Here is a 16,537-nt window from a genome sequence, read left to right on the forward strand (position 1 = left end):
CATCCAAAAAGATATATCCGTTTACGTTTTTGAGTCACAGAATTGATAACGAGGTGACAATTCTCTCTCTCTCTCGCTCAATCACCACATTATCAAGCCTACGCCCCACACGCAAGCCTTCACTGTTTACTTTTCACGTCAATAAACATGTCCACCTTTACCTCTTTACCTGGGAAATACCTGTGCTTGTGGGCAGGCTTAGGACACCCCTGTCTACCTGGCTGATTGACGGACTACCTGGCCTCACCTCACCTGGCCTGACATTTGATTACAGGTGTCAGAATGATGTAACCTTTAATTTTCACACAAGGCTTGAGATATGTACCCTTCCGTTTTTTTGTTTGTTTGTTTTTGTGTGTGTGTGGTTAATGTTCTCTGTCTCTCTTTTGTCTCTCTCTCTCTCTCTCTCTCTCTCTCTCTCTCTCTCTCTCTCTCTCTCGATATCGTAAGGTCATCGCCCGTCCGTCAAATGGGGTTCCGCAAGGCTCTTTTTTAACTTCTTTTTATACGAGGCATTTGGCAAATAGTAGTAGTAGTAGTAGTAGTAGTAGAGATTGTAAGTGAGTTGTATGCACATTTTTCTATGTCACTAATACGATAAAGTGCGATTCAATAAACACCTAGATTGCTCCAAAGGGTTCCAAGTCCCCTATAAGGAAATCGAATCCCTTAAAGTCACGGATCTGGCAGGACGGCGATTCTCTCATGTCTGTGTGTGTGTGGCGCTGTACCCCTGCTCGACTTTAATCTCTCTTGTTTTGTTTTCTTTAATTAATGACACACTGAAATACTTCCTCCACCATGCAAGCAGTCCTTCATCCTTTTCAACGGTCCATCAGATTAAATTTATTGACTTGCTTATTAACGCAACAGACAACTACAGCCTCCTCTATGTTTTCATCTCTCTTCTCTTGTTTTCTTTAATTATTGGTACACTGAAATACTTCCTCCACCAAGCAAGCAGTCCTTCATCCTCTTCAACGGTTCATCAGATTAAATTTAGTTACTTGCATCTCTTATCAACGCAAAAGACTACGACATCCTCCTCTGTATTTTGACTTCTCTTCTTTTGTTTTCCTTAATTAATGAGACAACTATGATACAATGAAATACTTAGACCGTGGCAAGCAGTCCTTCATCTTCTTCAAAGGTGCATCAGATTAACTTTACTGACTTGCATCTCTTATCAACGCAAAATCCCTATTAGCATACCACGTCAACCCAACCTATGAAACACAACTTGGTCCACCGCGCCAAGCTTGTACACGTCATCCTCTTTAACGGTGCTTGTTAGTGTGGTACAAACTTATACAACCTATTATCCCGGCCTGATGCAACCCCCTCCCCCCCTGCTTGTGATGCTAACTTATGGAATAGCATTAAGGATTGACCAAGAGAAGGGGGACCGGGGGGAAGGGTAGAGAAGGGGTATTTTTGTTAATTGTCACCTTTAAAACAGATTAATGAATGTCAGGCTGAAGTGTGTGGTAGAGATAAATAGATAGATAGAGAGATAGATAGAAATAAATGGGGGAGGATACTACTTTACGTGATATGAAACCAAATGAGTCAATAAACAAGGAAGATAATTATGTTGAACGTAGTAGTATTAACAATGCGGTTGGCTATACATGAATGATACGCGTTGACGAGAGTGAAAATAATAAGGAAAGAAGAGGATAAGGAAAAAAATGAACACGATATCGAAGAGTGTATATATAAGGCAATAGATAGGTAGATAAATAGATAGATAGATAGATAGACAGGTAGATAGATAGATAGATAGATAGATAGATAGATAGAGATATAAAGCAAAAACAAACACACATTTAAACACAAGGCAAATAAGAAACAAAACAAGCAAAACAACAAAACAAACACCAATGCAAAGTGAACCTAAACCGAGGACAATACACACACACAAAAAAACATTCCAATAATCAAGCAAGTGAAAAAAAAGTAAAAAAAAAAAAAAAAACATACAAAGAAACCAAAACAGAAAACAAACAAGCATCCCTAAACACACCTATTCACACACCTGTCTCCACACACCTGTCCACACCTGCGTAAGAGGCGGGAAAACACCTTAGCAAACCTGAGATGAATGAAGAAAACCAACGCTAATGTGATTCTCTTTTGTTTCCAGGTGAGAGGCGCGGCGCTGGAGGAGGAGGAGAAAGGAGGAGGAGGCAAGGAAGGAGGAGGAGGAGGCAAGGAAGGAGGAGGAGGAGGGAGGGAAGGTAAGGTGAGGAGAGGAAGATGTGGAGGAGGAAGGAGATAGGAAAAGGAAGAAGAGGAGGGAAGAAAGGTAAGGTGAGGAGAGCAAGATGTGGAGGAGGAGGAGGAAGAGGAGGAAGATAAAGGTGTGGAGAGAGAGAGAGAGAGAGAGAGAGAGAGAGAGAGAGAGAGAGAGAGAGAGAGAGAGAGAGAGAGAGAGAGAGAGAGAGAGAGAGAGAGAGAGAGAGAGAGAGAGAGAGAGAGAGAGAGAGAGAGAGAGAGAGAGAGAGAGAGAGAGAGAGAGAGAGAGAGAGAGAGAGAGAGAGAGAGAGAGAGAGAGAGAGAGAGAGAGAGAGAGAGAGAGAGAGAGAGAGAGAGAGAGAGAGAGAGAGAGAGAGAGAGAGAGAAAGAGAGAGAAAAAGATTTGGTGTTTGCTAACTCATGCCCACCTACCTGTGTGTGTGTGTGTGTGTGTGTGTGTACCTAACCGCAAAACATATCTACAAAATCTACGAATAATGAACAATGAGAGAGAGAGAGAGAGAGAGAGAGAGAGAGAGAGAGAGAGAGAGAGAGAGAGAGAGAGAGAGAGAGAGAGAGAGAGAGAGAGAGAGAGAGAGAGAGAGAGAGAGAGAGAGAGAGAGAGAGAGAGAGAGAGAGAGAGAGAGAGAGAGAGAGAGAGAGAGAGAGAGAGAGAGAGAGAGAGAGAGAGAGAGAGAGAGAGAGAGAGAGAGAGAGAGAGAGAGAGAGAGAGAGAGAGAGAGAGAGAGAGAGAGAGAGAGAGAGAGAGAGAGAGAGAGAGAGAGAGAGAGAGAGAGAGAGAGAGAGAGAGAACCTAATTACCTGTCTGATGAGTGCAGTGACCCCCCCCCTTCCCCCCCGCCCCCCTTACTAACAGCTAGACCAGGTAACCCAAGAGGAGGAGGAGGAACTGACATGCAACTTGGAAGGAGTCAGGCAGGAAAAACAGGAAGGAAGGAAGGTACCGTAGGAGAGGAAGGAGGAAGGGAGGGAGGGAGGAGTGGAGGAAAGGTGAGAAAGAGGGAGGGAGGAAAGGGGAGAGGAGGGAGGAAAGAAAGAAGCCGGGCAAGGGAAAGAGAGAGAGAAAAAAAAGTAACAAAATAAACTAAATAAATGCAGATAAAGGAAAAAATGGAGGAAGAAGGAAAAGGAAAATAATAATAATGAAAAAATACGATTGAGGAAGAAAAAGAAGAAAAGGGAGAGACGAGAAACGAAAGGTAGAAAAGAAGGGAAAGAAGAGGAAGAGCTAAAGAGATGACAAGAAGGGGAGAGAAGGGAAAGGGAGGAAAATAGATAGGAAGGAAAGGAGGGGACGGGAAGTTAGGAGAGGAAAGGGGACGAAGAAGAGAAAGGATGAAGAAAAAGAAAGGAAGAGACAGGAAAAAGACAAGAAAGAATGGAAGAAGGGGGAATAGAGAAAAGGGGAGAGAGAGAGAGAGAGAGAGAGAGAGAGAGAGAGAGAGAGAGAGAGAGAGAGAGAGAGAGAGAGAGAGAGAGAGAGAGAGAGAGAGAGAGAGAGAATGAAAAGGACTCAGAAGATCATCTCAAATTTATCACCACAAGAACTAAGGACAGATTTATCTTGCTAAGGAGAGAGAGAAATACACGTGTGACAGAGACAGACAGCCAGAGGGGAAAGGAGAAATAGCTGGCATACCCCCTCTCTCTCTCTCTCTCTCTCTCTCTCTCTCTCTCTCTGTAATGATATGATGGCCAGCTATTCTATTTCTTGTCTCATTTTTGACCTCCAGATACCCTTGCATAACAGAAGGAGGAGGAGGAGGAGGAGGGGGAAGAGGAGGAGGAGCGATAAATTAGAACTAGTATGAAAAAGAAAGACGAAAAAGAAAAAGAAATAGTAGAGGAAAAACAGAAAGATGGAATTAAGTAACATGTTAGAAAGAGGAGGAGGAGGAGGAGGAGGAGGAATGAAAGGTGTGGCTCGAGTGAAATGACAAAATTTTTTAATTCAAACTCTCTCTCTCTCTCTCTCTCTCTCTCTCTCTCTCTCTCTCTCTCTCTCTGTCATTGTAATATGAAATTCCTAGGAAAAAGAAAAAAAAGAGAAGCAAGGGAGTGTACAGGAGAGGAAAAAGGGAAGAAGAGGAGGAGGAGGAGAGGGGGGAGAAGGAGGAGGAGGAATCGTGTGGGAAGGGAGGAAGATGCAATCAAGATATGAGGAGGAAGAAAGTGTGAGACAGGAGCACAAGGAAGAGGACGAGGAGGAGGAGGAGGAGGAGGAGGAGGAGGGCAAGTCAAGTGGAGGAAACCAAGAAGAGGAGGAGGAAGAGGAGGAGGAAGAAAGGAAAAAATTGAAGTCTAAAGAAGATAATAAAAAGCTTAAAATATATATGAAGAAAAGAAGAAAGGTTTCCCTCCTCCTCCTCCTCCTCCTCCTCCTCCTCTTCCTCCGTGCCTTCCACCCTTCACCAAACCTGTAATTATCCTTTTATCGACATGCTCTTCTTTCTCCTAATTATTATCATTGTTTTCCTCATTCCTATCATTATCAAATTGCCTTTACGCTTCTTTACAATCATTAAAATCCCGCGCCTTGTGTACCTCTTCTTCGTTACTGTCATTGTTTTCATTGTATTTCCATTTTCATTGTATTCTAATTTTCATTATTTTCAAGGTATAGTATTCGCGGCAGTTCTGAAGCAGTACATAAGAACATAAGAACATAAGAACGTAGGAGTCTGCAAGAGGCCGGTAGGCGTGTACAAGGCAGCTTCTTTGAACCTAAGCTCCCGTGTGTCTAACCCCACCTAATATCGCTGTCCATGAATTTATCTAATCTATTTTTGAATGTGACAAGTGTATTGGCACTCACCACATGACTGCTAAGCCTATTCCACTCATCCACCACTCTGTTAGTAAACCAATTTTTGCCTATGTACCTGTTGAATCTGAATTTATCCAGCTTAAACCCATTACTTCGTGTCCTGGGTATGAGGCGGGGAGCGAGGTTGGCTGGGGAGGAAGGTAGTAGTAGTAGTAGTAGTAGTAGTAGTAGTAGTAGGCAACAGACTGTGATTTATGTCGAAATACCAGTAATGAGTAAACAGATAAAATAAATAAATAAATAAAATAACATAATACCTACAAGAGAAATAAATAAGTCAACAAGATTAAGTCAACAACAAGAACAATCACCACCACTATCACCACCACCACTATTACCATTTATTTATCACCACCACCACCATCACCACCTTCCCCTCCATCTGCTTTCCCCTCCCTGCTCCCCAAACTCCCTTTCCTCCTCCCCATCAATCTCCTCTCCCTTCCCTTCTCCCCTTCCTTCCCCTTATATTCCCTATTACCCTTCTTTCCCTTCCCTTCCTCCCATCTTCATACTCTCTCTCTCTCTCTCTCTCTCTCTCTCTCTCTCTCTCTCTCTCTCTCTCTCTCTCTCTCAGCCCCCAACCCCCCCTTCCAAAACCATCATTTCTCCTCCCCCCCTCCACACACACACACACACACACACACTCCTCCCCTTTCCCCTCTTCTCTTCCCCTCCCTTCCCCTCTCTCTCCAGTTGGCAAAAATTCCTTCCAGACCAGTTCGGGGGTGAGTGACCTTCCTCCCCAGCCAACCTCGCTCCCCGCCTCATACCCGGGTCACCGCTAGAAGAAGAGGAGAAGGAGGAGGAGGGGAGGAAGGCAGATGGAGCTGGATTGAAAGGGAGTTGTGGGGGAAAAAGAGGAGGAAGAGGAGGAGGAGGAGGGTGGGTGAAGATGAATTTAAAGGGAGGAAAAAGAAGGGAGGAGGACGAAGACGAAGAGGAGGACGAGGCAGAGGAGGAGGAGGAAAGTAGATGGGGCTGGAATCAAAGGGAGGGAATGAGGAAAGTAGGAGAGAGGAGGAAAATGAAAAAAATAATAAAGGAGAAATAAGCAAAAGAAAGATTGAGACGGAAGTTAAAGACGGGTGTGAAGCAAGGGAAGAGGAGGAAGAGGAGAAGGAAGAGGAGGAGGAGGAAGAAGAGGAGGAAGAGAAGCCTATGCATTAGTATTTACACAACGGATACCTAGCCTGACCGGTACTAAAAGAAAAAAAAAGATGTAAAATAAATTGTAGTAAAGTCAAGTGAGACATCCGAGCCATCTCTCTCTCTCTCTCTCTCTCTCTCTCTCTCTCTCTCTCTCTCTCTCTCTCTCTCTCTTATAAGGAAACGATGACGATAATTCTAGCTTCTTCTCTTCCTCTTTCTTAGTCATGGTATTTTTTTTTTCCTTCTTTTATGCAAGTTTTGGCAGCTTCACACAAAACATTATTCCTTTTCTTCTTATTTTCGTACATTTTTCTCTTTCTTTTTAGCCTTGACATAGATACCCATAAATTATTCCCTTTCTTCCTCCTTTCCTCTCCTATGCATTTTCCCTCTCTCCTTTTCTCTCTAATTTTCATCCCTTCCTCACAATTTCCTCTGTTTCCTTTCTTTTGTTCATTATTCTTCCTTTATACTTCTCTTTCTCTTCATCTTTCTTATCTCTTTCTATAATCGACACAACCTGACTTACATACAACATTTTTCTACCAATTCCTACTTTCTCATCCTCTTGCCATAGCCTATTTAAATATCCTCTTTATTTCCTCCCTCAACATATACAGCATTTTCTACTCACTTTCTAATTCTGCTTTTCGTAGCCTAATATAAACCGCAACTCCAGTTATTTTCTTTTATCCGCCTTTTATTTCCTTATTTTCCTTTCCGTAGCCTAATATAAAATGTAATTCCTGTCTAATCTCGTTTTCTACCCTCAATACATACACCATTTATATCCTACTTGCTACTTTCTTATTCTCCTTTTCATATAGATAACCAAGTATTAAAAACCTTGATATAGCCTCTTCGTTAACTCTCAACACATTTGGCATTCTTCTTCCTACTTCCTTCCTCTCCTTTCCTTAGCCTAATATATCCTGCAGGTTTACCCTCTCCCCTCCTCCTATCCTCAATCCAGCTCCTACACCCTCACATACAACGTTCCATCTTAGGTTATCAGCCGCCGCCATCCGACTGGTTTGCATGCATACCATTACCTTGAACTGATGGCTGACCACTCGCCTTGCACGCTAACTTTCAAGGCGTTGTAGTGAGCTGGTGTTTAAATCTACTCTTGGTACTTTTAAATCTATTTTTAGCTTTCTTGTATGAAGCAACATTAGATCCTTTTGTTATTTTATTATTTTTGTATATAACATTTTATTAATATCGTTGTATGGTAACGTCATGGGGTGCAGTCTTCTGGCATTTAAACTCCACTCATGTCGCCTCTAAATCTATTCTTAGCTCTCTAGTACGGAAGAATATCATATCCCTATGCTATTTCACTATTTTTTTTTTCTATACAGTATTTCACTATTATCTTTAAAAGCTAAATTACCCAGGCTTGTAACTCTTTTTGCCGGTCTATGTGGTATTTATCAAGTCATTTTATGTTTCTTTAGGCAAGGGAAGAAAGCAGCAGACTCAGGAGATAAATTAAGCATAAAAAAATAGCCTATCCCGTTGAAATTACTATTCCCGTTAACATTTCCACCTCTCCTGCCCTCTTCACCCTCTTCTTAGCAGTTTACAACTTAACTAACGATAAATTAAACATGCTAATCCTACCAACCATAATTTTCAACGTTATCTGCCTAATTTGCATGTCTCGTTTTTTCAGACACCTGCTTTATTTTCATGGCAAACTCTTATATACACAATATACATCGTACACAATTTATATTAGACAGGCTTCCTCTTGTGTGAAAGCGAGTATGTATATGAATTTTGATACTAAACGCATGAGGTATTTATATAACTGGATTTGCATAACATCTTGTAGTTTGTGGTATAGAAAGTTTGCACAGGACAGAATTTGCGTTTTTTTCGTCAATTTCCTTAATATTTATCACCATTATTATTTCTATCTTGATTTCGTTCTCTTCCTTCTTTATTTTTCTCTGTTTCTGCCTCCTAACATTATTCCCTTTCTCTCCTATATCTCTTTTCTTCTTCCTCCTCTTCGTTTATTACTTATCATTATTATCACTATCAAGTTTCATTACATACGACTTTCCAATATATGACATGCAACCTTCTTTCTTACTTTCTGATTCACTTATCTCTCACAATTATTCTTACTTCACCATTAGCATCATTAACATTAGCATTAGCATTAGCCTACTCTCCTTCATAATTAAAAAAAAAAGTTGCATTTACGTCATCGTCCAACCTCCCACACGACCACAAAAGCAGGTATACAATCACGCCTTACTGATATTCAAATTAGACGCCACACACCTGTCCACCAACGCTAATGATCATATCGAATACCTGTACAGTAACACTCTTCCTCTTCCTCCGCCTCCATCCACAAGTTTAATTATTATTCTCCACATTTTACCACTTTTTCCGCACATGAATCTCTTCCAAATGACATGATTATAAATACATCACCTGCCACTTTTTTCGTATATTTCATTCTTTAATCACTCCCTCCTCCACAAACTCCATCCACATGTTTAATTATTATTCTCCACATTTTACCACTTTTCCCATACATGAATCTCTTCCACATCACAAAACTAGCACCAGACACATTTTTTCCTTCATTATTCAGTCCCTTCCTCTTCCACCACCTCCATCCACAAGTTTAATTATTACTCTCCACATTTTACACTTTTTCCACACATGAATCTCTTCCAAATCACATGACCAGCACCAGACTTTTCTTTTTTTCATCTATTATCTTCTTTACATAGCCTAAATAAAAAGTAACAGCAATATCCACATCAACCATTAATATTTCCTTTTATTTTCTTCAACCCGTAGCCTAATACAGTGATTTTTAATCGTCTTTCAAATCTATTCGTCCTTTTATCCTTCTTTCATATCTCTCCATCCGCAAGAACAGAATAAACCATTAGCCTCACCACCAAAGATCTTAAAATTACAGGGCTTTGACTTTTTGGGACGCTAACACACCTATAATCATAATTTTCCGAGGCCCAAGAAAAAAAAATCATGAGTGACGGAGGGTTTGGTTTGGTCTGTCCATTAATCATGTGTTGGGATCCGTTTCCTTTGATGGATTGACGTGGCGTGTTATTTTACAAGACGTTCGTGTGTGGAAGAAATTGAATGGAATGAGATGGAAAGTGTGTGTGTGTGTGTGTGTGTGTGAGAGGTAGCAATCATTCTATTACACAAAAACAAACACAAGAAAAAAGAGATATATAGGCCCCTACAAGGTACATTATTAACTATTATTAGGCTACTGTAAAAAAAAAAAAAAAAAAAAAAGTCATTACGATATTTCCGCGCTCACTAATCTTTGATCCTCTCCTTGCTTGCCCCTCTTCCTCCTCTTATTCTTCTTATTATTCCTTTCCTGCATCTATTTCTCTTTTTTTTCTTAATTTTCTCGTTTTTCTTCTCTTCCTTCTCGCTTTTTTTCCTCCTCTTGTTTTGTATGACTTGTTTACCTCCTCTTGTTTTGCTTGTCATTGTTTTCCTTCCTCTTGTTTTGTTTGCCTTGTTTACCTCCTCTTGTTTTCCTTGTCATTGTTTTCCTTCCTCTTGTTTTGTTTGCCTTGTTTACCTCCTCTTGTTTTCCTTGTCATTGTTTTCCCTCCTCTTGTTTTGTATGCCTTGTTTACCTCCTCTTGTTTTGCTTGTCATTGTTTTCCTTCCTCTTGCTTTGTTTTCCTTGTTTACCTCCACCAGTAATCTCACTAATCTTAATAATCTTAGCAATCTTAATAATCTTAGTAATACAAACAATAAAATCTCTCCTTGCTTACCTTTGTTCCTCGCCTTGTTTGTCTTGTTTACCTCCTCCACTTAATTTTTCTTTTATTTCCACTTTACACTATTGTCCCGCGGCCTATATCCACACTATAGTTCGTTCTTCGTCTACCGTAACCGAATTCGTTGTCACTGTACGTTATATCAAAGCTACAAGGCTAACTAACGAAAAAAAAGTTAGACGGAAGGGTCGTAGTCCTCCCCCGTCACTGGTAACTTTTAAACTGATTTGATTTTCGCGCGGGGAGCAGCTGGGCGGTTTATTATTTTATTTTATTTTATTTATTTATCGCAATCAAAAGAGAACAGTCTCCTGCACAATCATATATTCCATAATTTTGGGGTGTATTTTATGTGTAGAAACAATTGCTTGCAGTAAGTTTAATGCTACGAGGCTATTGTGTGGTTGATTGATTGATGATATATACTTTCAATCGTCATAATAAATCTTTATCCCGATCTCTGAAGGTTGACTTAGTTACCGATTTTCTTATATACTATGCATATCAATACTCTTTTGCTATACCATTGTTTTGTTCTTGTATCAAAGCACACCATCTTAATTGTGTGGGTTGGCTACTTATGTTTATTTATTCCACAATGTGTACAGCAAACATAACCAAATCTTCGCAGTTTATGACACCGTGTACTGCAAACCCAACTAAACCCTAATTCTCTCTCTTTCCACCTCTTTCCACCTAAGGTCATCGCTAATTTACGCATTTAAACCACTCCGGACTAACCCAAGAACTTCTCACTATTCCACCATGTACTGCTAACGACCAAAACCTCGATATTGTTTACACCGCGTACTGCAAACCCAAACAAACCCTAATTCTCTCTCTTTCCACCTAAGGTCATCGCTAATTTACGCATTTAAACCACTCCGGACTAACCCCAGAACTTATCTCTATTCCACTATGTACTGCTAACGACCAAAACCTCGATATTGTTTACCCAGAGTACTGCAAACCCGACTAAACCCTAATTCTCTCTCTTTCCACCTCTTTCCACCTAAGGTCATCGCTATTTTACCAATTTAAACCACTCCACTAACCCCAGAACTTCTCTCTCTAGTCCACCATGTACTGCTAACGACCAAAACCTTGATATTGTTTACCCCACGTACTGCAAACCCAAACAAACCCTAAGCCTCACTCTTTCCACCTCTTTCCCCCTCAGATCATCGCTATTTTACGCATTTAGACCATTCCATTAACTCCAGAGACCCACTTTATGACACTGTGTACTGCAAACCCAACTAGACCCTAATTCTCCCTCTTTCCACCTCTTTCCACCTAAGGTCATCGCTATTTTACGCATTTAACCACTCCACTAACCCCACCATGTGCTGCTAACGACCAAAATTTCGATAGTGTTTACCTCGCGTACTGCAAACACAACCAAACCTTAGTTATCGCTCTTTCCACCTCTTTCCACCTCAGATCATCGCTATCTTACACATTAGACCACTCCGCTAACTCAGAACCCCAATTTATGACACCGTGTACCGCAAACCCCACTAAACAATCGACATTTTTTACCCCGTGTACCGCAAACCTAACTATTCCTAATTCTCGCTCTTTCCACCCTCAGGAGCGTGAGGAGGAAGGAGGCCAGGAGCATGGGGCCCCTGCAGGTGGTGGCCCTGGTGGTGGCGGTGGCGGCGGGGGGCGTGGAGGCGCGGGACGATTCGGAGGCTTGGCGGCAAGGATACCAACCCCTGCCCTTCAAGATAGAGCCACCCCCGCATGTCCCCGGCAAGAGCCACCGCCCGGACCTTACCCATATCCTCTACAGCTATAGGTAATGGAGGTGGAGGAGGAGGATGAGAAGGAGGAGGGTTTATAGTCAGACATATCTTCTACATTAATAAGTAATGGAGAGGGAGGAGGAGTCTTTTATCTTCTTCCTACCTTTATTCAACTAGACTATCTTTATCTATCTATTTACTTGTTTTCCTTCTTATTCCTAATCCTTTTCATCACCAAGCTAAAACTCTACACGACCTCCCTTCCAGAGTACCGTCACCGTCGCAAATCCACCTACGAGATCGAGGTCCCGGGCCCGTGGAGGTGCCGGTGCCAGTGCCGCTGCCCGCCAGCTACTCTGTTCCGCAACCCATCGTCCCGGACTTCTACAGGGGCTCGATCGAGGCCCACCCCCACGGCCCCAACACCCTTAGCACCCTGTACACCTCTTCTCATTCTGCCGTAAGGATCATGAGAGAGAGAGAGAGAGAGAGAGAGAGAGAGAGAGAGAGAGGTGAGTTGAGTTACCTTCATCCATCGTTTCTTTCACCCACCGTTCCCTCAGCAGTTCCCAGAGGAGGACGTGGATTATTACGCGCCGTGGACCAAGTTCCAGCGCGGTGGCGTTGAGCACATCCCCGTCGAGGCCCTTCAGTACACGTCGGAGGTACAGGAGGAGGAGGAAGACAGCGAGAATGTGGCCTTCTCCAGGAGCGTCGTGGAGGCCTATCCGAAATTTCAAACGCCTTACTCCGGGGGCAAGGAGGACGAGGTGGGTTGGGTGGGTACAGGGGTGGAATAGGAGGAAAGGATTTATAATTTTTCTCTCTCCAATTAACGTGCACTTCTTTTATAAGGCTCTTTCTTCCCTTCATATCCTTTCTTTCATCTTCTGTCCTTCATCCTTTTCCTTCGTCCGTTTATCCATCTCTTTTTTTCAATAATAACTTCCTTCTTTATCTACCCTTCCTTCTTTCTTTCTGTCCCTTCATATCCTTCCCTTCATATCATTTTTTTCATCTTCTGTCCTTCATCCTTTTCCTTCGTCCGTTTATCCTTCTTTCTTTTTTTCAATAATAACTTCCTTCTTATTATCTACCCTTCTTCCTTCTTTATGTCCCTACCACCCATCCTTCCATTTTACCAACACTCCCCTTCTTCTCCTTCTAACAGCTGCGCGAGGCAGTAGTGGTGGACGCCTCGGAAGCTCTTGGTGAGAAATATGGCTGGGTGGGCATTCGCTCAGCCGTGGAGTCCCCGCCCATTTGGACACCCTTGCAGGAACCCGAAGAAGCCAACCCTCTCCCTGTGCAGGTGTGTGTGTATATATGGTTGTGGAGGAGGGGAAAGGGGGCGTAGCTGTTTGTCTTACTTTTTTATTATTTTTTAGCCTATCGTCTTTTGTCCTCGAGGCTTCATTCCAAGTTCTCCATGTTTCGAAGTCGCACCTATTTACTTTTCTCCCTTATTTAGATTGAAAAGGGTCTCTCTTCCGTGTATAGCTGCTCCGCGTATTACCAAAAGTGAAATCTAATGTTACTCTATCTAATTATTTTTCTCCGTTTTCTCATCCTTTGCCAATCGCATGAAATATCACTTTTCAATCATATAGTTTTACCTGACTTCTACACCATGAACTGGAAAACCACCCGTGAATGCCCAGTTAATCTTCTCCGTAGTCTTGGAAAACAGTCATAATGGGATCCTGATATGTTAATTTAAATATTGGACTTAAATAACGTCATTCCGCCTCGTCCCTGCAGCTCAACAGTCGCCCCTTCGGCATGTGGTCAGAGGAGCTACTGGGCCTCGGCTCTGGAAAGGATGATTTCTCTGACACGGACAACGCGTACGTTCGCGAACACAGCGACTTCGACTCCGTGGCGGGCGGGGACCTTCTTCAGTACCAAGCGTCCATCAGGCAGCACAACGGAGGTAGGAGAGAGGAAAGGACTCGAATTTTAACTTTTTTGTACTGACTATGATCTCGTTTTTCTTTATTGCTGTGTATTCTATTCAGCTGTTTTGTTGAGTCTTTACTCTTTGTGTCAATTCAGCCGTTACTGTGCCTTTGCTTCTTATATTCTAATGTTTTCTTTATTTCAGTCTATCCTAATCATCTCCATTGTTGAGTCTCCTTTTTTTCTGTCAGTCTAGTCATTTGTTATATCTTTTTTCATCCATTCCTCCATTTTTTTACTTCCTCTTACTCCCATCCATTCTTTTTTTACTCATCCCTCACCTCATCATACGTATCATCTTTTACTCAATTTTACTCTCAATCAACTTTTTCTTTGCTTTTCGTCCTTCACATCCTCACACCACCATACATTACCTATTATTCCCAATTTTGTATTACTCTGCTTCCCTCACCTCCTCACCCCACCTCCCTCACAGACTACAAGCTCCTCTGTTACTACGGCGGCTGGTCCGTTTACCGCGAGCCCCCCTTTGACTTCGGAGTGCAAGACATCGATCCGTTCTCCTGCACCCACCTCATCTACTCCTTCGCCGGCCTGAAGGAGGTAGAGCTCACCATCACCTCTCTGGACCCTGAACTCGATATCGTGAAAGGTACGAAGAGACTATATATAGGATCGTATTATAAGACATTTCGACCCCCAAGAACACATATTTGACAAGGCTTTCGTAGGAGTTGTGGGCATTTCCAGGAGTAGTTTTATGACCCTGGTGGTAGCTAGTGTGACCCTTCTTCTGTACCGTGAACCTCAAGAAACACCAATTAGAACCCGACTGACCCCCTCTTTGACCTTTAGAAATAGCTGATGAGAGAAGCGAAAGTGTCTTATAAAACGGACTTATATGTTGAGAGATGGAACTGTCACTGGTTGGTTTATGGACGTCTTTTGGGTTTCTGAAAGGACAATATTGGTAAAGGAATGTAGACTACCTGTTGAGAGCTAGTTTTAGGCTGTTTTTTAGTTGGTTTATGGATGTCTTTGGGCTTTCTTGAAAGACGATATTGGTTCTGTGATGTAGTGATTGATTGGGTATTGATTGGAGTAATATAATCTACGTCTTTGTAAGGGAGGCCTAGAAATAACTGTTTAGAAATGGAGTAAGGGGAAAGGAATATATGAATGTCTTTTGGCTCTCTAGAAGGATGATATTGGCCTGTGATGTGATTGATTGGGTACTGATTGAGAAGAGTAATATAATCTACGTCCTTGCAACGGAGGCCTAGATCATGCATAACTGTTTAGAAATGGAGTAAGGGGAAAGGAGTATATGAATGTCTTTTGGCTCTCTAGAAGGATCATATTGGCCTGTGATGTGATTGATTGGGTATTGATTGAGAAGAGTAATATAATCTACGTCTTTGCAACGGAGACATGGAGTAGCTAAAGGAAAAGGAGGAACTGTAGCATCACCATCAGTAACACACACCTCCATCCACTAACTCCACATGCCTCACCCTTCCACCACCAGGGGCGTACAAGGCTGCCGTGGGGCTGAAGCAGGTCAACCCCAACCTGAAGGTGCTGATCGCCATTGGAGGATGGAACGAGGGCGGCAAGAAGTACTCGGACATGGCCGCCACCAAGATGAGTCGAGACAAGTTCACCCAGTCCGTTGTGACCTTCCTTACAGAGCACCAGTTCGATGGCCTTGACCTCGACTGGGAGTACCCGGGTATGTACTGCTTGGAAGGGAGATGGAGACAATGGAGCTTTTTTTCTTTGTTTTATGTCATTGATCTGCTTCATATACTGTAAAAAAACATATATTCCTACACCTACTTCAATGGAAACTATATAATACACCTCGTTCACTTCAAGGCGCCAGCGATCGAGGGGGCAAGTGGGCGGACAAGAAGAACTTCGCAGATCTTGTGGACGAGCTGCACGCCGCCTTCCTCCCTCATGGCTGGATCCTGTCTGCTGCTGTGTCTCCTGCTGGGTGAGTCCTTCGGTGGAGCCTGCCCTTCACAATGTCACTAAACCGAAAAATACCTGTCTTGCTTATAAAGTGTAGCCCTCCATATTGCCACACGAGGTCTTGTTGCGCTCTGTTGGGTTCATAGAGATAATCGATTCGGGATTCCACTACGACTATTTTCCAAGTCCACAGAGAAGATTAACCTGGTTTTCATGGGTAGTTTTGTGATCCTAGTTGTAGTTTTACCCGACTTCTGCACCTTGAACTGGAAAACTACCCAGGAAAACCAGGGTTGATCTCCGTGGACTTCGGGATAGTCGTGGTGGGATCCCGAAACGATTGAAAATATGGACCTTTTGGTTGTCAAATACTAAACAGGGACACCATTTGCTCAGGTTCCGGCTGCAGGCTGGCTACGACATCCCAAGAATCTCCCAAAAGCTGGACTTCATCAACGTCATGACCTACGACCTGCGAGGCCCATGGGACGGGAAGGCCGACCACCACGCCCCCATCGAGGCCCGACCCACTGATAGCTGGGCCTTCAAAGCTCTCAACACGAAGAACGGCCTTGAGAAGTGGATCGAGAAGGGCACCCCGAGAGAGAAGCTGATCATGGGTATTCCTTTCTATGGGAGGACCTTCACCCTGACCAACCCCAACAACAACAAACCGGGTGCAATGGTGAGTGTTTCTTTGGTGGGGGTCGAAGTTGGGGGCTGTGGAGGTACTAAGGAGTGAGGGATGGTCTTGTGTGAGATTGAAGTCATGGGCTGTGAAGGTATTGAGAATTGAGGGATGGTCTTGTGTGAGATCGGAGTCATAGGCTGAAAAGGTACCAAAG

The 16,537-nt window shown here is 42.8% G+C and overlaps 1 protein-coding gene and 1 long non-coding RNA gene across 5 annotated transcripts in view; one reads left to right on the forward strand and one right to left on the reverse strand.

Moving 5' to 3' along the window:
• LOC126996229 (uncharacterized) overlaps window positions 1-10,238 on the reverse strand; it is a 126,447-nt gene extending 116,209 nt beyond the window's left edge. Inside the window, exon 1 of the long non-coding RNA XR_007751111.1 lies at window positions 10,039-10,238. This is a non-coding gene — a long non-coding RNA (uncharacterized LOC126996229). The remainder of the gene's footprint in view (window positions 1-10,038) is intronic.
• Window positions 1-16,537, forward strand: part of LOC126996226 (probable chitinase 10) — a 109,241-nt gene that overhangs the window by 53,891 nt on the left and 38,813 nt on the right. For 3 of the 4 annotated variants that reach the window (XM_050856568.1, XM_050856571.1, XM_050856572.1), the window contains exons 2-10: window positions 11,639-11,848; window positions 12,063-12,255; window positions 12,359-12,565; window positions 12,967-13,107; window positions 13,557-13,728; window positions 14,191-14,367; window positions 15,244-15,447; window positions 15,594-15,714; window positions 16,089-16,377. In XM_050856568.1, the coding sequence (XP_050712525.1) occupies window positions 11,667-11,848; window positions 12,063-12,255; window positions 12,359-12,565; window positions 12,967-13,107; window positions 13,557-13,728; window positions 14,191-14,367; window positions 15,244-15,447; window positions 15,594-15,714; window positions 16,089-16,377 (1,686 nt within the window). In that variant the 5' untranslated portion in view covers window positions 11,639-11,666. The remainder of the gene's footprint in view (window positions 1-11,638; window positions 11,849-12,062; window positions 12,256-12,358; window positions 12,566-12,966; window positions 13,108-13,556; window positions 13,729-14,190; window positions 14,368-15,243; window positions 15,448-15,593; window positions 15,715-16,088; window positions 16,378-16,537) is intronic. The other variant, XM_050856570.1, reaches the window with a different exon arrangement.

This window comes from Eriocheir sinensis, chromosome 9, assembly GCF_024679095.1.
Source record: "Eriocheir sinensis breed Jianghai 21 chromosome 9, ASM2467909v1, whole genome shotgun sequence".
Taxonomy (NCBI): Eukaryota; Metazoa; Arthropoda; class Malacostraca; order Decapoda; family Varunidae; genus Eriocheir; species Eriocheir sinensis.